General features: G+C 39.9%; 1 protein-coding gene and 1 pseudogene across 1 annotated transcript; one reads left to right on the top strand and one right to left on the bottom strand.

Annotated features, from left to right (window-relative positions):
* Window positions 1–209: 209 nt before the first annotated feature.
* On the bottom strand, window positions 210–21,454 carry LOC101897077 (midasin). Its single transcript, XM_059130799.1, is given in 35 exon segments — window positions 210–570; window positions 634–1,242; window positions 1,311–1,416; window positions 3,346–3,820; window positions 3,886–4,012; window positions 4,071–5,484; window positions 5,486–10,710; window positions 12,237–14,089; window positions 14,156–14,324; window positions 14,400–15,637; window positions 15,640–16,195; window positions 16,198–16,632; window positions 16,635–16,897; window positions 16,900–17,085; window positions 17,088–17,348; window positions 17,351–17,407; window positions 17,410–17,537; window positions 17,539–18,328; window positions 18,331–18,435; window positions 18,438–18,549; window positions 18,551–18,989; window positions 18,991–19,246; window positions 19,249–19,402; window positions 19,404–19,643; window positions 19,646–19,679; window positions 19,743–19,797; window positions 19,800–19,835; window positions 19,838–19,906; window positions 20,145–20,534; window positions 20,567–20,668; window positions 20,671–20,728; window positions 20,731–20,841; window positions 20,907–20,936; window positions 21,011–21,259; window positions 21,316–21,454. Coding segments are annotated over 35 exon segments (16,698 nt in total). The 5' UTR covers window positions 21,424–21,454; the 3' UTR covers window positions 210–312.
* Window positions 21,455–21,957: 503 nt separating this feature from the next.
* Window positions 21,958–24,202, top strand: LOC131806567 (DNA methyltransferase 1-associated protein 1-like; annotated as a pseudogene).
* The last annotated feature ends 77 nt before the right edge of the window (window positions 24,203–24,279 follow it).

Raw genomic sequence — 24,279 nt, 5'->3', positions numbered from 1 at the left:
ACCCCTTCCGGTACCTCAGGCTCACAATTTCCAATACTTATATCTATCATAACTTGCGAAACAAGTCGGCGATCCTTTACAACTTTCTATATCTAAATATTTCTCTTAACCAGAAATCTGATATGAATATGTAATTAATCGGAATATGTGTTTCCGCATAAAATTGGAGATAATTGGATGCAGTAACTCATTCGAAACTGTTTGGTTCATTTTAAATTTTTGTTAACAAAATGTAAACATTTTTTTATTTATATACAAATTTACAGACTTATTGCATAAAAGATTAACTTGTGTATCAATTTGTAAAAATCTTTACTGTTCACTGTTGACCATTTCAAACCATTGACGCATGGCCTCGCTTAAAACTAAAGGTAATTGATTAAGATCTCTTACAATAACATAGTAGGGGAAGGGGAATTCATCTAAATACGATTTAATGTTGATACGTTTATCTGGCAACATTTCCATGGTTTGGATATCCAGAATGGAATTTTTATTATCCGGATTGTCAATAATAATATAGACCAGGAAAATTCTCTGGAGTCGCGCCAATTTAATGGCATTCTTGACCTGGAAAATAAACAAACAAATGAAAAAAAAATTCTCTTGGTGTTTGTTTTTCGAATTATTTACCTTCATTTTGCCTTCACTGAATATGTTACGTCCATCACTTAAAATCAATAAAAGATTTTCAAAAAGACCATTGTCTGAGCTGCCCATGGCACCCTCCTCAGCATTCACGGTCCTTATGAAATCCAACAATCCGGCAATTTTGGTTTTATCTTGTGAAAATTGCAAAGAATTCACCAGTTTAGGACCATCGAATTGCTCGGTGTGATTTAGTAAAATTTGTGGTTGTTCACCAAATGATACCACACTTAAACGACCACTTTCCAGCAGTGTTAGGGCCTGGGAAACCAAAGATATTGCTTCCAATGTCAGTGTTTTAGAATTGTTATGATGCATTGATTTCGAGTCATCAATGGCTATGGTAATTTTATAATCACGTTGTGCCGGCTTTGTTCGTCTCAACCAAATTTTATCCTTGCGGAATTGTGATGCAATATAGGGTATGATTTTCTTCATATTTATACGACGACCAGTGCGATAGTCACCCTTTAGACGAGTACATTTTGTGGGTTCCAAAATCAAGCGCAACTGTTCGCACAAGTCTCGGGCGTTTTGTGTCATACGATTCGATATCACTTGCCATGACTCTTGGTCATCGTTAGTGGCAGCGGACTGTGGAAGTAAGGGAGAATAATTAATTTAGAGATGAGTTAGAAATATACCTTTTATGGAAAACTTACGGGTTTTTGGGAGGTAACTTGTTGTTGATACAGCTTTCTCAATTCCAACGATTCGGCTGTTGTCATATCTTCAACATTTGTAGTGTCGTTTATGAGTAATTCAGTGCTGTAAATAATGGGAAGACATTTAGAATTAAAAGAATATATAACAAGTAAAATAATATCAGTCGGTTTTCCGACAGGCGTATGCCCCCAGCCTTGAGTTATGATTATTCCAACTGTTGACCTTTTATGGAGGAGGTTCCGAAGCAGTTGGACAATATTGACCAATTCCTATCTGACCTCAGACTGATATAAATATTAAAATGTGAAAGATTAGGACTATATCGACTACTTCCTACACTTTATATGAGATATGTGCAAAATTTTGGAAAATGTGGAAGTATACGTGAGGTACCAGATATAGCGGGCCGAACTATTCCATTTTCATACTTCATTTAGTACAGATAAAAATATTGGTATGTGCAAAATTTATAACCAATTTTATGCGAAACCATAAATTCCGATAAATTACATATTCATATATTTCTGGTTAAGAGAAATATTTAGATATAGCAAGTTGAAAAGAACCGCCGACTTATTTCGGAAGTTATGACAGATATAAGTATTGGAAATTGTCAGCCTTTGAAGGTGAGTTACCTGAACGGGTTGGCAGATATATAACATCTTCACATTTGAAGAGAGTTGGATGCCTACCTCACTTTCTTTGGGCGTTTTTTTTTTCAAAAATCTTGAACCCTATCTGGGAGAGGTACCGGTAGAAATGGCCCGATTTGTAACAGATCTTGTGTTGATGGAAATATTGAGATGTACCAAGTTTGAATGCAATCGGATGTTAACTTCATGTTTTATGAACTTCATGGATACTCAAAATGTTGACCCTTTGTGAGGTACCAGTAGGGGTTGACCGATATATCCCAATTTTACACCAGATCTTGGGCCAATAAAAATATTGTGGTGTGTGTAATTTGAAGAGAACCGGATGCTTATTTCGGATTTTATGATCGTTTTGGTTATTCAAAACTTTGACCTTTTGTGGGTGAAGTACCAGAAGGAATAGTCCTATCTCTACCATGTTTATAACAGATATTGTGTGATCGGAATTATTAAGATGTTCCAAGTTTGATTGGAATCGGATGTTAATTTCGCGTTTTATGAGTTTCATGGATTCTCAAAAATTTGACCCTTTTTTAGGGATGTACCAGAAGGAGTGGACCTGATGTAATCCATTTTCACACCAGACCTTGGGTCAATAAAAATATTGTGATGTGTGTAATTTTAAGGCAATCGGACACTTACATCACATTTTATAGGAGTTATAATTTTTCAAAATTTTAACCCTTTATGGGGGAGGCACTTGATGGAGTGGACCGATATTGTCCATTTTCGCACCTGACCTATTACTGAGGCAAATATTAGGATTCGCAAAGTTGGAGCAAAATCGGATTATCTGTTTTCTTTCTGTGCAATAATTTTTTTTCTTTGAAAATTTTTACTTTTTGTGTGGGAGGTACCAGAAGGAGTGGACCGATATTGCCAATCTCCGATCTCGATCAAAGTTTGAAAATAATGTTACGATGTACCAAGTTTGGATCAAATCGGATACTCCCTTCGATAGTTCGCAACAGCCAGATATACGGACATCGCTAGATTGACTCGAACTGTTTTGAAACGGATTTGGTCCAAAGGGACCTAGGGTCTAATGAGACACGTTTTGGCCGTATCAAATAATATATACCCTGTCTAGCCGTACGGCTGAAGGTATAAAAATAGAGTTTCTAAATGCGTTTCTGTCCAGGAGTAGTTGCCTCGGCTCAAGTGTTGACTTCCTCGCAGAAACCGTCTCTATGACCGGTGCAAGGAGTACGGATATTTTTGTCCGGTTTCTGCAGAAACTTTTGAACCACTTTTTGAGGTTATCGAGAACGTGTTCAATTTGCTCCTATCCCGTCTCAAGAGTCGCAATTCAATCTTATTACTTGGCGTCGAAAGGTTGATTTTTCTAAACAACACCAAAAAAATTCAAACAACTTACTTGCAGTGGGCTGTGGTATCATTGCTCCTCGGCACCGTAATTGTCTGTACAACTTCGCCCTCAATTTCCATTTCTTCTTGTGTTTCGGCACGTTCATTAGTCTTCTCCGATGATTTCGATGGTTTATCATTATTCTTTTCCAACTTTTCGGCAGACATTTCTTCCAGATTTTCCTCCTGTTCGTCCTGGGGAGCTGGTGTCTCATCTAAATCCATATTTTCATTTGTTTCACCCTCCAATTCGTCATCGTCCTTCTTCTCTTCATCCTCGAGATGTTGCATTTTCTTTGACTGCTCCTCGGTGGCATTGTCCAGTGTGGTTTTGTCATTGGCTTTTGGATCTTTAACATGCTGATATTCATCAGCTTCCATTTCTTGGTCGTCTTCTTCGTTGTCCTTGGCATTATCGTCCTGTTGTTTTTCATTGAGCTTATCAATGGTTTTCAATTGTTTGATTTTATTCTTTTCAGCTTCGCCTATGAAATAAGAATCGGAATTAGCTTCGAAACAGGTGAAAAAAATGTAAGTTCTTGACTCTCACCTAAGGTTCTCTCTTCATTTGTTTGACCCTGACGGCGTTTTTCCTCTGTTTTTCTTTCGTTTTTACGTTCCTCTTGGGTGGCGGTCTCCTTTGTTTCGGCAATGCCTTGATGGCCACCATCAGTTGTCTATAATGAAATGAGATGAGTGAAATTTACAGTGCCCAAGAACTACTGAACTACTTACATCATTTTCTGCCTGACCCACACCGTCTTTCTCCTCTCCGGTATCCTGTTCATCCATTGTCTGCTCTTGCTGTACATCCTTTTCCGTTTGCTCAGCCGGCATTTGATCTTTGCTGCCATCTACTTCGGTGTCGGGTGTTGATTGGACATTCTCTTCCTTGCTTGATTTATCCTTGGATTGTTCATAATTTTCAGGTTTTTCTTCTTTGGATTCTTCGGTCTGGTCTTCGTCGTCGTTGGGTTTTTCTTCCTCGTCCTTAGTTTCTCCTCTTTTTTGCTGCTCTGCCTCATCTTCGGCATTTTCTTCCTCTTCCTCTGGGGTTTCTTGAGATTTATCTTCTTTCATTTGATTTTGCTCTCCTGTTTCGTCATCTGAGTCATCACTATCGTCTTCGGTTTTTTCTGGATTCTCCTCTTCCTGATTTTCATCGCCATTTTCTTGGGATTTTTCCTCCTGTTCTGGCATATTTTCCTTCATGGTGTCAATATCGAAGGGATTGTTGTCTTCACCGCCTTTGTCGTCCTGTTCATTTTCCTCCTTGTCATCCATATTCATATCACCCATATCAAATTCTTCTGGCTCTGGTGGTTCCTCCAATTCATTGTGATAGGGATTCATTTGTTCTTCATCCTGCTCCTGATCCTTCATGTCTTCAATATCTTTTTCCTGTTGTTTTCGTTTATCTTCTTTGGGATCGTTGGTGGAATCCAAACCGGTTTCTTCTTCATTGTTTTGCTCACTGTCCTTGGCCTGTTCATCCTTGGAATTTAGATCATTGTGGGAATCTTTTTCATCTTTGGACCCCTTGCCGTCATCCTCTTCTTCGAGATCCTTTTCTTCCTCCTCCTCTTGTTCCTCTTCGTCGTCACCCCAAATTTGATCATCCAATTTTTCCGCACCTTCCTCAGTTTCTCCCATTTCTTTGTTCATCTCCTCCTCGTCTTCGGATTCTCCACTGTCATCCTCTTCGGGTTTATCAGGTTTTTCGGCTTTACCCTCAAAGTCTTCACTCATTTCAATGCCTTTTTCTTCCTTGGTCTGTTGTTGATCTTCGTTCTTGTCCTGCTCTTCCTTGCGGTCTTCCGGTCGCTTGGCATCTTCCAGCTGATCTTCGGATTCAATTTTGTCGGAGGCATCTTTTTCGCCCGTTCCATCCTCCAAACCAAAACCTTCACCGTTCTTTTGGTCTTTCTTCTGTTCGCCCTGTTCATCTTGCATCAGGTCTTGGGGAACACAGAAACCTTTGGTGGAAATTTCCACAAAAACGGTCAGGACAATGGAGAGTATTTTAACGGAGATTTTATGGGCACCCAATTGTTGGAGCAAATAATATTCGGCCATTAAATTGAACTGCTCCAGTAACGGCTGAACTGAGAGTAGCTGCTGTATGAGTTGTAGTTTTTTCCGCCGAGGGCTGGGTCAGCTTGAGATTTAGTAGAATATTAGAGAGTTTGGTGTTGATGACATCCACCTGCATTGTCAGCCAATCATCCTTGAGCTCCTTATAGATTTTCGATTTCAAGTGTGGTTCTTGCAGATCATCTTCGGCGTCTTCCTCCTTCCTCTTGGGCGAGTTATTTGTGTCTTCGGCGGCGGATTTTGATGGATATTTCTTGTAGAGTTTTTGCAATGCCATTAAAATGGAGTGAATAATGTTTTCCAATTCGGGGGTTATATTTTCCAAATGATTTTCCTTGATATCCTCGGTAAGAGACAAGGACAAGGATGATGTGGGAGTTTGTAGATGCTCCTTTGTTTCTTGCAAAGAGTTACTTAAATCAATTAACGGCTTGGCAATGGGCATGAATTCCTTGGGTGCAATTTCAAAGCATTTCACCAGACTTGCCATTGTGTCTTGAATGGTTTGGTGGGCTTCCTGATAGTGTTGTAACCTTGCCTGGCAAAGGAATTCATGATTATTTTCCAGCATTTCCTTCAATGTGGATTTGCCGAGTTTCAAGATCTGTTGGGCATGACTTTGGATGGCATTGAATTGCTCAGTGTTTTGCAACAAGAGGTTGTTTCCTTGGAATAAGGCATTTTCGGGTTGCTGCTTTTTGGGAACACAATTCCAAAATAGCTTAAATTGTTCGAAGACATAACGGATTCGGATAAAGGATGATTTTAGGGTGTTATATTGATCTCTAAGAGATTGGAAATCCAGACGGCTTAATTGATGGTCATTGGATGATTGATGTATGCTTTCCAATTGCTTGAGTTGCTGCAAGGTCTGATGATAATCGTAGATGTTTTTGGTTGTCTGGGCCAGTAACTGCCTTTGGTTTTGTACCAACAAAAAGAAATCCACCGCAAAGCCTTTAATGCGTTCTATATTGGGTGGACCCAATTCCGACAGAGGCGTCAACATTATGTTCTGCAAAAGTTTCAGTTTGAATACACTCTTGTGGAAATAGAGATCGATGTTTTCATTCAATTGCAACATTTGTGGCTGTAGACGTTGCTTGGCTTTGCCCAAGTGCAGGCACATGGTCTTTATGCAAAAGGCTGGCAGGGTAAAGTCCTCAAACTCGGTACGCATTTGTAATTCCAGCAAGCCGGTCTTGTAATTCAACCCCAGATTGCTGAGAATCTTAAAGAGATCGGTGAGACCTTTGCGTTTTTGTTGTAATATGGATTTGGCCTCGAGAACTTGTTTGGGACGCTCCTTGCTGCGGTCCACTGTGAGATTGCGTAAATGTTCACATCTTTCCAGTTGCTCACTTAGCAATGTATCCAGGGCTATGGTTAATCTGGGATACAGGGCATTGGAAACCGTTTCCTTAACCACATTTCTCGATGTGTTGAAGAGCTTTTGCACCTTATTCAAGAGTGTAGAGGAGGTATTGGTGGCATTTTCCTCTTCTCCCGAATTTCCAAAAGGTTTCAATTTCTGTGCCAGCATAAACATTTTGCCATCCACACGACAATATTGTATCGTTGAATCCTGTCTCAAATCCTTACCTTTATCATTGGCCATATTGTAATCCTTGGCTGTGGCATCCTGGGGTTGGAATACGGCTGTTATTTTCTCTTTCAACAATTTTTCATATTCCTTGAGGAATTTATTCAGATTGCGATGAACCCTGGCCACATTGTTTCGCATACTGAAATAGGACAAATCTTTGTTGTAACTTTCGATTTTAACCAATTCCTTTAGTTTCTTTTCGATGGGACCCCTTACAGCCTTGTTGTGTTCCACAATTTCTTTGCTAAATTGTGAGAAATACAATTGCAGGTTGCGTAGGCCATATATCAATTGTAGTTTATGGAACTCATCCTCCTGCTTCTCCTGGGAATAGGTCAGAGAGTTGTGTAGATACAATTCAAAGGCCAACAATAATTGTAAGCGAATCTCAAAATCTCCATAACAGGATGATTCCACAAATTGTCTAAGGATTTGCAGAATATCTTTAAGATCCACTTTCGTTGTCGCCGCCGGCGCCCCCACTGGTGAAGGGTTGTTGTCCTCTGGTTCTTGAGTCTCCAAATCGGCAAAACGTTTTTCTGCATCCCGGATGTTACTCAGAGAGCTGTCCAGTTCACAGCCAGCCAAATACTCTTGGAAAAGATTGTAAATAAAGAACCAATATTTATAGGCTGAGGTTTCCACTTTCTCCTCTGTTTGAGACATGCAATTGCGCCAGAATTGCAACTCGAGGCGGGTCCAGCGTTGTACATATTCGGCAATTTCTTGTTCCTCTGCTTTGAGATGATTATTTTTATGGGCCACCTCATTCCATTGGGCCACCTTCTGTCTCAACAACTGGAAGCCGGTATTGAAACGTACCACCGAGGCCGTCGATGGCAAGAGGCGTATGCGGGCAATTATCCTCTTGATATCGAAAAGTGTGGCATGTTCGGGATATAATTCCAACTCGGTGTCGACACGTTCTTCAATGGCCGTCAACACATCTGTGCAGTTGAGAATCCCCGTTATATTGGAATCTTTGTAAAAATTGTAGGTGTGTTGCTTCTGTGGCAATTTGTAGTTGCAATTATCGGTCAGCAGGTCCTGTTGAAGGCTGATGCTGAAGCAAAAACTGTTGTAGCATTGCTGATCCATGCATTCATTAACAGCTGCCCGATAGTTGTTGTAGATACGTGAAAATACTGCCAAACGTTTTTGGAAATATTCCACAAAATCTAATTTCTCTGTAGCCTTGCTGCGCTGATGATAGTAGGCCTGGGAGTAACTGATTAAAATTTCAGCAAAACTATTGGCTATGAAAGCATAGTCTTCATCCTTAACAATGGGCGATTTTAAATCCTTCAGTTTCTCCGTTTTCTTTTTGTCCAATTTCATGACCTTCTCCAGGGTGTCTTCTTGCACAAATTCGCCAAAATCTTCTTGCAATCCGGTGGGGAACATTTCCTCAATTTCCTGCAGCTCTTGCAATTCCTCATCCTCATCTTGACATTTGGTCTTTGTGGCATACAGGCTTTCGTCTTCTTTTTTCTTTTGGCGTCTCCTTTCTTCCTCCTGCTGCCATATTTGATTGATGATATTAAAGGCGAAATCAAACTCCCGGTACAGCTCCTCACTGAGAATACTGGAAATATTTACACGATTCTTTAGTTCCAACAACTTGGCTTTCAGCAAGGCGAAATAATCCCTTTCACTTCCGGGTATTTCATTCAAAATACTAAAAATGGGACAGCGATTTTGTAATATGTCCTTGAAGGAGTTGACATTGTAAATGGCCAATGTTTGGGTGCTGGGGAACTCCATAATGTTATCCAAGACCATATGCAGTTTTCCATTGGCATTGACATTGTTGAGTTGCTCCCTATTGGTGGATGAGGGCAGCATGGCTTCTTTGACTTGCGTTAGACTGGTTTTAAGGTTAGCGAAACCCAAACTCAATTGATTAATGGCACATTGTATGGGCTGCATAAAGTCTTGATAATGACCATAATAGGGTTTCATGGTGTGATGGATGAAACGCTGGGAATTGGCCAGCCATAAATCTAATTTGTTTATTATTTCATTGCAGGCATCTACAGATTTAAGGCTGACATGTGGCCCCGCTTCCAATGTGAGTTGTGACCAAATCAGTTCTATGCTTTCAATGAAATTGTACAAAACATTGGGATCACAATTGGTACTGAGGAAATGATTGAGATCCTTAACCAAATTGGTGTACAGGCACTTATTGGGCCTTAGGGCAACTCTTTCCTCAAATTTACTTTGTTTTTGTTTTAACTCTTCAATGTTTAATTGCATTGAGTCGTATATCTCTTGGCCAAGATGTTTATATTTCATGGGAATTCTTAGGAATTCATAGGCCACGGACATGGTCAGCAGGCATTGAATATCCTCCAAAAGATAATTGTTTTTCAAACGACTCTTCTCCACCGGATCTATTAGAGGCGTAAAGGTGAGCAAACACAATTCCAAGGCACCACTTAGGGTAGTCAAAATTCCGGCAGCAAATTGTTTTTGTTGATTTGCCAGGGATCTGTGAATAGCTGGCATTTGTGTCTCCTGTTTCCTCGAAACTTCTTCCTTAAGTTTTGTAAAGAGTTTCTGGAAACCCATCATGTAATTGTTGGCATTCATAACTTCCTTGTCTTTTGCCATTTCCCGGACATAGTCGATTTCCAAAATTAAACGTTTAGCCTTGGCCATGGCTGTTTTTGCAACATTCTCTAGGCCGCAATAACTCAACGACATCATTGAGGAATTATGCCAAATCAGTTGATTAAGTTTCTCCAAAGAGTTGCGCCACAGATCCAAGTTACAAAGTGGCACCGCTTTAAAGCCACCATCTGGAGCCAAAAGCAAGTCACACAAGGTGTTTATCACACAGGGTCCTTGGTAGGCATTTATACTGGAAATATCCTCATTATTACGTAAAGCTAACATAAAATTGCCCCTGGAACTTATGCTGGACATTTGCAGAGTTATCAAAGCATTCTCCAGCAATCTTTGTAGTGTGGTAAACTGGCGATAGCCACCATTTAAATATTTCACAATATGCTGCATGTTTTCAGCTGAAATCAAATTGTCTCCAAGTTGTTGTAACATTTGGCGATACATCTGATACTCCTTGGAATTAAGGGTATTCAGTAATGCCAACGAATTGTTGTTAAGACTAACAACTTCTTCACAGTATTCATAGCTGACTTGGGGGATTTGCTCCAAGCGGGTATTGTATAAAATGCCCATGAAATACTTGACCAAATAGAATTCTCTCAATGACAAAATTAATAAATCAATTTCTTGGGGCTTCTCCAGAACTTGATCAACCTGCATTTCATCGGGATGTTCAACGTGTAGAGATGAGACCAATTTTTTCAATTCTTCCTCAATTGCAACAATATCTTCGGGGGAGATGATTTCAGCATCATCGTCATTCTCATTATTGCCATCCCGCGAACAATTGCTAATAAAACGTTGCAATTCTTGCTTCAAATTTTCTGCTACAAAGCTTCCCTCACCTCCATCCAAGTGGATTTCATTGAATTTTGAGAAATCATATTTTCGATAATGTTTCTGTAGCAGGGCATGTAATTTGCGTCTGTTATCGTCATTTAAAATTGAAAACTTCCGAGCCACATCATCGGCGGAGAAACTTCCATATTGGGGAATCAATTGGAGTAATTGATCCATTTGTTGGGCAATGCTAAACAAATGTATCTGCGAAAAAAAGAAGAAGAGATAGTATTATAATTTCTTCACCCTGCACCGCGTGAAAAAATTGGGAAAAATAACTAAGACTCGAAGACAAAACACCTCAAGTCTGGGGATTCGGTAATATGGGAAATGCAAGAAAAAGGGAACGTCACTTATCACTTATATTTCCTAATCTGGGAAACCAAGGTATCCACTTCCAAAGGACTAAAGACCGATTAATGTTTCCTCCTTTCTAGAAAGGTTAATTATTGTCAACATCGGAATAATCACCTCCGACATCAGCCAACACTACTTTGTAGGCCTATATGAATGAAGGACAAATCTATCCATACTTTTCTTTCAAAACTTGGTCGTATCCCCTTACTACTCATAGAGTAGACTGATGTTAGGCAGAATCATCGGAAATCGGGGAAAGCTTCCAAATTAAAATCAGATTCCATTCAGACTTGGCATATCTCAATATTTCTATCAGCACAAGATCTGCTATAAAGATGGTAGGGATCGAACAATTTCTTCAGGTACCTCCTCCACAAAGGGTAAAAATTTTGAATAACCAAAACGATCATAAAATCCGAAATAAGCATCCGGTTCTCTTCAAATTTCACACATGCCATTATTTTTACTAACACAAGATCTGCTGGGAAGATGGGATATATCGACGAACCCTTCCTGGTACTTCCACCACAATAAGTTCAAATTTTTGAAAAACAAAACGCAAAACGCCAACTCTCTTAAAATTTTACACATCCAAATATTTTTGCTAGCGCAACATCTGTCGTGAAGATGCTAGATATCTGGTACCTCACCCAAAAAGGGTCACAATTTCCCATATCTGTCATAACTTGCGAAACAAATCGGCGATTCTATACAATTTGTTATATCTAATTATGTCTCTTAACCAGAAATCTGTTATGAATAGATAATTGATCGGAATTTATGATTTCGCATAAAAGTGGACATTAATGTTCTCTTTCCTTCAAATGTTGTACATACACATATTATTATCTGTATTAGAAAATGGTCCGCTATAACTGATACCTCACGCTTATCTCCACATTTTCCAAAAATTTGCACATATCTCGTATAAAGTATAAGAAGGAGTCAATATAGTCCAAATCTGGCACGTTGTAATATTTTATCAGTCTTAGGTCAGATACGCATTGGTCTGCTTCAGAACCTCCCCCATAAAGGGTCAACAGTTTGAATAATCATAACTCAAGGCTGGGAGTATACATCTGTCGGCATAAACCGACCGATACTATTTTACTTGTTTCTTCTCTTATTAAGGATGAACATAATGGATTATCAGGACTCCAAGTGAAGCATTTGTCGTTAAGACAATTGTAGGTCCTTTAACCTAACCTAGTTTAACAGTCATTTTATTCCCTAAAATGATACTGATTCGGGGCACTCAATTCAAGAAAGCTTGACTGGGTTATTTATCTCTCTAAAATTTTGTAAACTCCCTTATGTGGGATGGAGCATAAAAAGATTTACGACTTCCAAACGTGTTCAAATGATCCACTTACCTGCTCTTCTCTATAAAACGGCTGGAACTGCATTAGTTGTTTGGCATAGAGTTTACGCACAATATTCAACGGATGTTTAACGCTTTCAATGTAATTTCGCACATTTTCCAAGCTCTGCTTTAATGCTTGCAATGCCTCGTCCGCGGGCAATAGTTTTTCAATATTTTTACACAATTTTTTATCCAACCATTTGAAATGTAATTGAAGTTTATCCATCAAATCGACATTGACTTCTTTGTTGTGGAAAACATTTCCTTTGGAAGTCTCCAAAAGACGATTAAACCACAACACCGCGGTGTGTAGGGCAATAAATGACTTCATATCGAGGTGGTTTTGCTGCTTCATCAAAGAACTCTTCAAAACCTTTTGCAAATTATCCATTAATAACGAATAGTTTTGTAAAAATTCATTGTTTAGTTTATCGGTTATGGTTCTGCTGACCACTGCTTGGGAATATGTAATGGCATTGATGTTGCTTAGTTTGTTGATCGCTTCATGGGGAATGTCATGTAATAATGTCTTAACAATTAATGTTGAACTAAGACCCAGGGATTTGCTATCCAATAGACGCAAAGTTTCCATATCATAGTCGCGTATACGTGGATATAATTTCGGGTTCCAAGGTAGGTCCTTTGAAGCTGCTGCTGAGATACCCAGTTCTTGAGCACCTGTTTGTATGCTTTCATATAAATCATCTGATAGTTGTTTCAATTCCGGATAATTTTCTCCCAATAACTGACTAAGCATCAGGTGTCTTAGTTTTAAATCCTTTAGGGAGCTGGTTTCGTATAGAATGTAAACAACATATTTGAAAAGAGTTCCCAGTTGTACATTTTCCATTTTTGTTTGGGAGAATCCAGTAAATACTTTTTGCAAAACTGCCTTCAGTTGTTGGCTAGATGTAATACCTGTTTTCAGGGCGATACGCAATGGAACCAATTGCAATTTAATCATTGCCATTTCATTTAAGTCATTGCAATTTAATAAAACATCCTGGAGATAGTCTTCTCCTTGTTGTTCTTCTGTTTCTGCGGCGGCATACTTTTGTGACTGCTCCGCCACAACTTCTCTTAGTTTATTTTGATAATATGCCAAACCATAACCCATTAAATCAATATGGGCCGAATAGACATATACCTCCATGGCACTAACATAAATTGCCCTTTGTATTTGATAGCCAATGCGTTGATAGGAGGCCACCAAGAATGCCATTTGTATTAGATGAGATACACTGAAGTTATTGATTTCGGTCAGCTCGGAAATTCCCTCGTGTATGGCAATCAGGGTATTGATGGCATTTAAATCGTAGATGCCCTGATTATAAACCAACAAACGTTTGTCATCAACATCCAGGCAATCTTTACCGGCCAATGCCAGCTCAACACAACGATTACGCATGGCCCTTGAGAGTTCACCATTTTTGGGATCTATTGTCAGGAAGGCTCGGAAATTTGGTGATTTTTTGACAATCTCTGTGAGATCACTGTCTTTGGAAACGCCCTTTTCGGAGATCATCAAACAGCCATTGGGTTCGAATACAGGATTTAAACGATCCAAAACGGCAGAGGAGCACAAATTCACATGTTCCAGCGAGATGTATTGGCCGTATTTCAAAGAACGTACTATTTGCGAATCAACCCATTCGAAATAGCCTCCGGTATTTAAGGTATCGGCATTTTCCACATGAGCCTTGAGAAGCAGCAGCAGGTTTTGCAGATTTTTTAAAACACCCAAAGATTTCTCATTTGTGCTGCTTAGATGTTGGCATAATTTCTCGATGCAGTTATTTAGATTGGCTATACGTTTGCGGTAAATGGTTAATTCTTCGGATACAACAGATTTTGAACGGAATTCTATAAAAAATGAAAAGAGTTTTTAATTTTGTAATGAAATGTGTTTGATTGCATTGGATATCATACCACATTTGGAATTTGATAAAATACTATAATTGCTCCAGGAATCATAGACCTCAATAATACGCTTAGTGGAGGAGCTTGATCCTGAGTCCAGAATCGCTTCTTGTATGAAATGCAAATATATGGTTTCTACTTGTTTTGAGATTTCCTCCAAATGACGATTCAAATCAATCTGCAAAGCGGAAAAAATGAAATATATGTATACTTTTGTGTGTACAGTACATTCGAGAATTGATGCACAACTAACCTGTTGAAAACTTCCCGTTACGGAATCATCAATATTATCCGTATTACACAATTGATTCGATAGACAACAGACGGCATCAATAATTTTCGTCTTTCCTGAATCGGTGGTGCCACACAACAGTACCGGTTTTTCCATGTGCAAACTTTCAATGACATTCTTCAACGTTTCCCGTTGAGAGGCCAACAACAATGGCAACGATTCACCGCTGGCATCTTTCGAAGAACGCAAAGGATTTGTATCCCTTTCCAGGACTATATCGTTGATATAAATTCTATCCGCTGTCCAATAGAGACTCACATCCTCAGAGATCTCATTCAAATGATCGACATCACATTGGAATATTTGGGCAAAGGCATTGCGTATAAACTGCTTATCCTGGTCGCAACGCATTCGCTGATAATAGACCAATTTCATGCGTTCGTAGAGCACCAACAGGAAATTATCGAAATTTTGTTGGAATGTCATTTGCGTTTGCACAGTATAACCCGTTTTGGGACCAATTAGCAAGTCGCACCAGCGCAAGATATCACGTAAGTTGATTTCATATGGACCACCCCGATAGCCGAATTCCATGGTGGTAATGCCACGATCTAGGGTTTCCGAGAAGCGTACCAAACGCAAAGCTATATCGAAAGTGATTTCATCTGTATCTCCTCCATTCGTTGGGCAATTGGTCTTCAAAGCTTTGTGGATATCAAATAAGTTGCCCTTTAAGACACCGGCATTATCTGCCGGCAAAGTTGCCACAAATTGTTGCATTAATTCAGCAAAATGTGACTGATATTTGCCCTCGATGACATGCAGCAAATCTTCGGTAGTAAGTTTCCTTACATAGACTTTGGTGAAACGATTCAGGAAGGATTGAGGCAAACCCTTACGTCCTCCGCCCTGTTTCAGGGGATTTTGACTGGCAAAGATTCGTGTCTGTTTGTTGAGGGAAAATGTTTTATTCAGTTCTGGTATATACACCTCACCACGATGATCCAATATGGCATTGAGACCCTCCAACACTGATTGTGGGGCCAAATTCAATTCGTCCAGCAGAATCCATGTGTGGTCAGCTTTGAGGGCCGACAAAAGGGGACCATCACGCCATACAAATGAGCCAATTTGAGGGGATTTTGTGGCACCTTCTCCTTGTTGCTCTTGTTGTGAGTTCAAAATATTGTCTTCAGCCGGCAGATCGGTACCAAACAGATCTGCCAAGTCGGTGTGTTCACACAAATTAATACGCACATATTATAGCCAATGGCCCGGGCAACATTTTCTACAATGGAGGTCTTTCCCACACCGGGCGGACCTTCCAACAGAATGGGCTTTTGCAATGACAAGGCCGACAACAAACGGAAGAGATTTTGCTTGGTGGTGGGTGCATCGAACAGGAAATCCTGGCCCTTTGTCACAACTTCTCCCTGCTGTTGCAGATTAGTTTCAATGAAAAAGGGTTTAATACCAAATCGATTGTCCTCCGTGTATTCAACACTGATTCCTTTTTTCTCTTTCAACTCATTTAGGGTAAATTTCTCCTTGAGTATTACATTGGCCTGCCTGATGGCATATTCCAGGATTTGCAGACGTAGATTTTCTACCTTATCCATGCTGTCGTTGGTCAGCATTTCCAAAGCATCCAAGAAAATAGTTTCCAAGCCAAAAACTGCTTTTTCAGGGAAGCTGAGGGACTTATTTCTCACCAAATAGTTGGCCATGGCTAGAATATCACGTACAGAGTATTTAAACTTCTCTATAACATCCTTCATATACAGCACCACCTCCACAATGAACGAGGCTATTTTATCACCTCGTTCTTGTCCAGGTTCAGGTCTTTCTGTTCATTCAATATGCAATTGCTGGCGATTTGTATGAGGTCTTCCCGTGAGTCAGATGGTTGGCACCAAATCTCAGCAAAACGATTACGCAGGGCTGGAGAAAGTTCTTTTTTGCCAAAATCTCCACCGGGATTCATGGTGGCCAAGAATTGGAAACCTTCTTTGGCCTTGACCAAAAATTCACTAACAATTTCCGTATCACTGGAGGATTTTGTGAGACCTCCCTTTTCAGCCAAGAGCACCGTGCGTTCCGGTTCCAAAACACAATTCAAACGTTCCAAAACAGAATCTTCAGCCAGCGAGATTTCGTCAGCCATGAAGTAGCAACCTTCCTGCATACATTGAATCAAGGGGCCATCGGTCCACTCAAACAGTTTTGCATTGGAGTTTTCTCTCCCTCAGTTTGCGAGCGGCACGGACGAAGACCACCCAAAAAGTCAGCTCCCTCAGTGTGCATGTGGCAATTGAGTATTCTCAAGTTGACACCTCTAATTGCAGCCAATATCTGGCACACAGTGGTCTTGCCACAACCTGTAGGACCCACCAGCAACACAGGCTCATCGAACTGCAAAGCTTTGGCTGTTAGCACTGCCATTCTTGACATATTCCGAGTCCAAACAATATCTGAACGTTGGGTGAACTTTCTAATGGCTTCAATATATCTTTGGTTACGGGAGAAGGATTTGCATCCGTCTTGGCATCAAACAGCCTGGACAAATCAATCTTTCTCCTGAAGTTTTTAAACAAAGCTTCTTCAATTATTTCAATTTCTATTTGGCTGCGAACTTTGGCTGACAGCACCAAATAACCTTCCTCAATTAAATGTTGATTCCAATCATAATTGTTATCCTGCAAGAGTTCTTATCCGCCAATGTGTAACGTATGCCCCACCTAAACAGATCACGCAGGGTGAAAACATTCTTCGTTGTGGTCTTTCGATTCTTTTGCAAATCCACCATACAGGATACCATTTTGCGGGCATACGAGGGTGGTATAAGGCACTTCTTTTCCAAAATGATTTCCAATTCGTTGCGTGGAATGTCGGAAAAATGTAATTCAATAAAACGATTCTTAAAGGCACGAGATAGTGTCTTACGACCACCGTATAGGCCAGGAGGATTTGGGTGGCGAAGAGCATGAAATTGGGATGAGCCTTGATCACAGTTTGTGTTTCGGGTATAATAGTTCCCTGTTGTCATCGAGCACACGATTAAGGGCTTCCAAAATTTCCGTTGAAGCCAAATTCAATTCGTCCAGGATAATCCAATAGCCATTACGCATGGCCTGTACCAAAACACCCTCTTTAAGGATAGTTTCCCGATGTATCTGCTGTATAGGTACCAATGTATTCCTGCAGATCAGTGTGCTCATGATTGTTGATACGCAAACAGTGATTGCCACTGCGACGGGCCACATAGTCAATTAAACTTGTCTTACCCGCCGAAGTGGGACCCTGCAGCAGAATGGGCAGTTTTCCAATCGAGATAATACGAGCCAAATCTCTCAGATTATTTTTGACACTGTCTGTCAAAATATAACTGCTGCATTCTTCTAATTCCTTGGGTCCTTGTTGAATCCAATAGCCTTCAAAGTTCAAGTATTGTTCTCCAGGCTTGGGTATACCTTGGCTCAGTATTGCCTTGGCATTGCTCAACATTGCCTCCTTTATCAGATGTTCTACCACATTGTGCGACACGGGATCGAGCTGTGTCAAGAAACTCAAACAGAAAGATTCGTAAAGATTTCTCTCGATCGAACCGCAAAGGTTTTTGGCACATATGGCCAAAGAACGACATAGGGTACGCAAGGAATACACTGGCCTATTGCCCAGACCATCATTCAGTTCCAATTTTGCCAATTGTTTTAGTCTCTTGTACAACTTTACAATGTTCATGACACTCTTCTTTTGTATGCCAGTGGCACTGAGATAGTCAGATATCAGCAGACTTAAGTCCGCCTCGGTAGATACTTCATCCACAAAGAATTCCGTGAAACGATTACGTATTCCCACGGACAAATCCTTTTGCCAATATCTGTATTGGGGATTCATACAGGCAAATATACGAAAATCTGGATGTCTCTTGACGGGTATAAAGTCACCTTCTCCAACAACACCACTGAACCCTCAGGCTCAAGAATTGTCGACAGACATTCCAATGTCTCAGCTGAAGCCAAATTGATTTCATCAAGCAACACCCAATCACCGTTTTGATACATTTCACCAAGGATCCCGGAATAAAGGCAAAGGAAATGTTTATCGATTTGTTCAGCTGATTGTTGAGTTTGTGCAATTTGATTTTCAAATCTAACCAGCGGGGGCAGCAATAGCAAATCTTTCTCTCTCAATTCATTACGTTCGGACTTTTCAAAGACCGTCTGGCCGATCTTCAACATTAGCTTCACCACCACCGAGAAATTGCCTGATTATAGCAAATGCAAATTCGTTAGGAATGCCTCATTTTGGTTTGATTAAGGTTTGCGAAACAGTATTTCAAATTCAGTACGAAGCGGGGCAATGACACAGGCCAAGTCCACAGGTTTGAAGCCGCCTACCAAATCCGAAACATCCGATTGATTATTCATATTGATGACAACCCATTTGTGCTTGGTCCTCTCCGCCAAATAGTGCACCGATGAAGTTTTGCCCACACCTGTTTCACCAACCAAAAGTATGGGTTCTGCATTTGCCACACAAACCGCTACACGTTCCAACAAGCACGATGCTAAACGTGTAAATGAAAAAGTGGCAGCTCTTTGCCGAGTGGCTTATTGATTTCTCGGAGCCATTGGAAAGTTTGAAACGTTTAATAGCCTGTTCTTCTACCCTTTCCGTTGACGGAGGTGTTGATCTCTTCCACTGGTGAGCGGCCTGTAATTCAGCCCGACCCACCTTTATTCGATCGGCTTGCAATTGCACCTCCGGCTTATATTCTTCGGCAAAGTGTTCACAACGCGACTGTATGATACCCAACTTGGCACCGATACTCGTATTAGCTTGGTTTTCCTCTTTGCTGTGAGGCAATAGGAACAGAAGATGTCGACGGCATTTTGAAACACAAAATAAGCACATTCCGCACTGGTTACAGAGAATACAGGATTTGATCTTTGACAGAGTTTAATTAAATCCCGCGTGGACACCAAACGTCCAGAATTGGTAACTGAATTTAAATTTATCTCTCTCGTGAGGTAATTGTAGATATTGTTCCGTAGTATTGGCACGATCTTCGGTCTCTTGTTGGCGTAGATTATCGGCAACATCATGATTGCCTTTGGAGAATGTGAGGAAGACATCAACAATGCGATTGGCCACGGTTGCCAATTTGGTATAGTTCGTGCTTACCCACTTTGCACAATTCATTCGAGATAGAGGTAAAATATTGATGGTGTATAAGTATTTTTCCAACAACGAAAACAGGGCCCTTTTGTGGAAGAATTTGACGAGGATTTGCTGCTTCTGTAAAGGTGCAAAGAGGGGTTAGATTATATGGAACTTCGGTATGGGCGCAAATGATTTTACCTCACTGTCACAAAAAGCTGGAAACCGGGAGCGATCTTTACACAGTCTCTGAAGCCGGAACACTGAGATATTGGTTTTCCAACAAACCACTAGGACTGTAAATGTATCCGTTGTGGCACTGTCTAAATCTTCCAAGAGCAAAACCAGTAGCCATTCATCACAGCCTACAAGGGAAGAAGATGAAATGAAATAGGAAATTGACAACGAGTGTTAAATTGCATACCTGTGTCAATACGCCGGCAACCAAATAAATTCTCCGGTACATCTGTACCGTTATATTGAACCCAGCAATGTTATTGCAATCGGTTTGATCTCCCAAACTGTACACGAACAAACCATTTTCTGCCTCGAACCCTTGGTTCCCTTCATGTATCATTGACATCCTTTATAAAATCCATAGGCTCGGCAGTTTTACGTTAGCACCAACCTTGGGTATGTTCGAGTGACCATTTGTTGATTTTCCTTTGACAATAAAATCTTGGAATCTTTTTCATTTCAATTTCCTGTTGTTTTGGCATATTCTACCAGTTTTACGGGCTAAATATTCCACTAATGTGGTTTTACCACAACCCACTGGTCCGGACAAACATATTGCCTTGCCAGCTGTGGTGCCCAAGGCAATGCTACGTAGATTTACTTTAGTTGAATCAACGCGTACAATTTTATCATGGAGACCATCAGTTTTCGAATAGAATTCATAATTGGCCCTATTGAAAATTGGCAAAAGTACACCTTCAATATTCGTAACCAGGGAGGAATTCAAATCTATGTTTATAATACGTTTGGAGTCGTCTAGTTGTGTATCATTGGTTTTGAGTTTTTGCTGGCATTGGGTCTGAGTGTTGACAAATCTCGATCAAATTCCAAAAGCAACTCTTCCGGTATGTCAGCATTAAGAGCACGTAATTTCTGGGGACTCATATTGTAAGTAAGGCCAAAATGTGATTTATATACAACTTCAGTAGCGAGGTTTTATCATGGACCATGTTGAATAACGTTCAATAAAATCAGACCAATTCCATAGTTCTTTGAAATAATTAACATTGGCTTTGAGTAGATGATAACAGCTTTTGATAATGGTTTCTTCATTGGGCAAGGTTCAACATGGGTTTTTGATTTTTTATTTGTAACGCCATTATCCAAAGGTGTTTGGGAAAATATTGCGGCTTGTTGGAAAAGTATTTGAGGGCGTATCTAAAATGATGTGAAATCAATTATAGTAATTCAATAAGATTTAACTAAAACGTGATCAGTGTCTTGCAACCTTACCTTTTTACACTTAAGGATAAATGCATGAGCTTGGCTAGGGCCACGGCTTTGCATTGGTATTCAAGAAATTTTTCACCGGTAGCAGCGCAAATGATGCCGTCCTGAACATCATTATCAGCAATCGCATTTGTTACCAACAACAACAAACAATCTTCAAAGGCCAATGCTATAGGAACTGTTAGATTCTCCTCCAACAATGAGGAACTTAAAAACTTGAGTAGATTCTCAACATCGTTTTCTTGCAATTGCTGTAAAAATAGTTTATTAATATTTTCGTACAATTTATAAAAAAACAAAAACATACCTTCTTTTGAAGAAATGCCTCAAGGTATTTCTTCTGTTCACATTGGTTTTCTATCAGCGACACGAGGTGCTGTATGTTTTGTCTGATTTTGCTTTCTTTAAATTCCATGATATCTGCATATATTTCTATTACTTTCAATTATAATTTTAGTTATTTTTTTTATCACAAATTGTATTTTTTCAGTCTTTTATCAATTCAATTTAATATTTTATTAAAAATTTAACGAAATAACGTTTGCGTCGACCCTCAGTCCCGAAATAACACGTGCAGGCTCTCTCCCTCTACGAAATAAACAATGCTTCTCTTATCTAAAGAGAAAAAGTGTTATTGCAAGTGAAGTAGTAGCCCAGGTTTAAAAGGGAAAACATATGTTTTAATGTTTAATACGAGAAACTCTGAGAACTGAAATGAATATAAACTATGCAGATAATTATCAAAATTTTTTACTGTTATTATCTTATCTAATCTTTAATAAAATCCGAAAATGATCGTTTAAATGTCGATGCAATAATATACGTTACGTAGTCCACTAATTATGCCCTTAAAGAGATGTATGCAAAAGCTCATGGCTATGGGACCATCAATTTCAGTGAATGAGTGTAAGACATAGAACAAGAACAAGCATTTGTTTTCAATGGTACCATGGCAGAAGAATACAGGTAAACGCATCGACACGGCTGCTGGGACAATGAACTGTCAAACCAATTTTGAAATTGAAAATGTTGAATGAAAAATTAAAAGTTGTACAAATTTTTGAAAAATACGTATCATAACAACTTCCGATTGGCGCCGTATAAGAAAACTTATAAAAATCAATTTATTTTTGAACCAAGCATTTATAATTTTTGACATATCAATGTTCCCAAGCGTTGATGAGACTACCTGTATTCTTCTACCATGGTACCATGATAAAATGATACAGGTAGGCACATCAACACAGCTGCTGGTACAATGAGCTGTCAAACCAATTATGGAGTTGAAATTTTGGAATGAAAAACATCGTAATAGGGAACAATGTTTAAAAATGCATGTCTTTTTTAAAATTGTGAACCATCTTACAAGATATCATAAGGGAAAATAGATTATCACAGTAAAAACTTTTACATCCTTGCAGTCCTGGAATAGTCCATATAGTCCATAGTCGAATACGAGTTTCAGAACTTCAGAAAGTTGATTATTCGATTAATCGGAAGTCGACTTACCTATCTCTATTCGAAACTAGTTCCGTGCTCTTTTGGTGAATGAGTTCAACAACATATTTTGTCGGCCGTTTTGTTTTGATTCCCATCTTTATTCGGATTTTCTCTCTGTGTTGTCTTTCTTTTCAGTGTTGCCATAGTCCAGTGTTGACAAGCGATTATCTAGTCGGTTATTCGCATAACCGAAACTGGTTCCGCGCCCCTTTGGTGAATGTGTTCAAACCACTTGTGTTGTCGGCCGTTTTGTTGATTTCCACTTGTGTTGTCGGCCTTTCCCTTTTAACTCCCATCTTTATTATCGATTTTCTCTCTGTGCTGTCTTTCTTTTCAGTGTTGCCACAGTGCAGTGACCTTTGTTCGTTACTCGTTATTCGGTGGCGTCGGTTTGGTAATTGACATTGGCTTGTTCTAAGGCAAAATCCGACAAATTATTAATTAATTAATTAATTAATTAAAAAACAACAAAAAATTAACAAAATGACAACGGATGTAAGGGATATTTGGACATTGAACGTCCGGCGACACCAGAAATAACCAGGGACTCATTTTTGGCCACCAAAAAGAGGAACTTTGAAAATAAGCACGATTGGATGAGAAATGTGTAAACTTGTAACCATTCCATTCTTACAGAACTAAAGGTGCCTCCAAACGTCCGGAGGGCATGAATCGTGGTATTTGCCTGCTATACAACGACAACAAGATGCACCGCCATTGTTGCCCACAGACACTGCCTTGGGCATTGGTTCGGGGTACAAACAAGTCAAGGCTCGCTTGGGTATGAAAAAGGTACGGAAATGGGAATGGGCACCATTTTCGAATCCAGCACGTACCGATGGCGCTGTTTCACCACTGGCGTAGGATAAATGACGAACAGAAGGATATGCCATATCCCTTTGCCAAGTTCAACAAACAGTTGGAAATACCCCAGTACACCATGGCGGAATATAATCAACATTTACAGACCAATACCCAGAATGGTCAAAGGAGCAGACCGATCACTTGTTGATTTGGCCAAGAGGGGAGAAGATATGCATTTACATTCAATCGCTTTAAATCAAGATTTTTATTTTGTCTAGGTTCGATTTGCGTTTCATAATCATGGCTGATCGTTGGGATCGCGTGCAGTTTGGCCTGAAAAGCGTTGAAGACCTCAAGGAACGCTACTACGAAGTAATTGGCATCCTTTCAAAGGCCAAGGGACAAAATGCCAACAACGGAGCTGGTGCTGGCGACAAGAAACCCTTCGTCTTTGATATAGACATGAGCGACGACGCAAAGATCAGTTAAAGAAACTCTTTGAACGCACCAGCCAACAGGTGAAGGAGGAACAAAATCTGCTAAATGAATTGCGCAAAATTGAGGCACGTAAAAAGGAGAGGGAGCGTAAGACACAAGATTTGCAGAAACTCATTCGCAGGCCGATCAGCAGGGTGATGCTGCCACAAATGCCCAAAATGCACGTAAAATATGAAAAGAAATTGCATAAAAAGAAGATACACCATCAACCCAGACCATCGAAGGTGGATTCGGTTGTTAATGCCATAGAAGTGGGCACCAGTGGCATTAAGTTTGCCGATCTGCGGGGTTCGGGGGTATCGCTGCGATCAAAAAAAATGAAATTACCCGCCAACATTGGACAACGTAAGGTTAAGGCCTTGGAACAGGCCATACAAGAGTTAAAGTGGTAAGTGAAGTGCAAGAAAAAAAACTTTGGAAGGATAATTGTTATTATTTTTCCCCTTCACAGATCCCGCACCTCCACCCA

This window comes from Musca domestica, unplaced genomic scaffold, assembly GCF_030504385.1.
Source record: "Musca domestica strain aabys unplaced genomic scaffold, Musca_domestica.polishedcontigs.V.1.1 8, whole genome shotgun sequence".
NCBI lineage: Eukaryota > Metazoa > Arthropoda > Insecta > Diptera > Muscidae > Musca > Musca domestica.
Note: the sequence above shows the minus strand (reverse complement) of the source record. Positions and strands in the feature narration are given on the sequence as shown.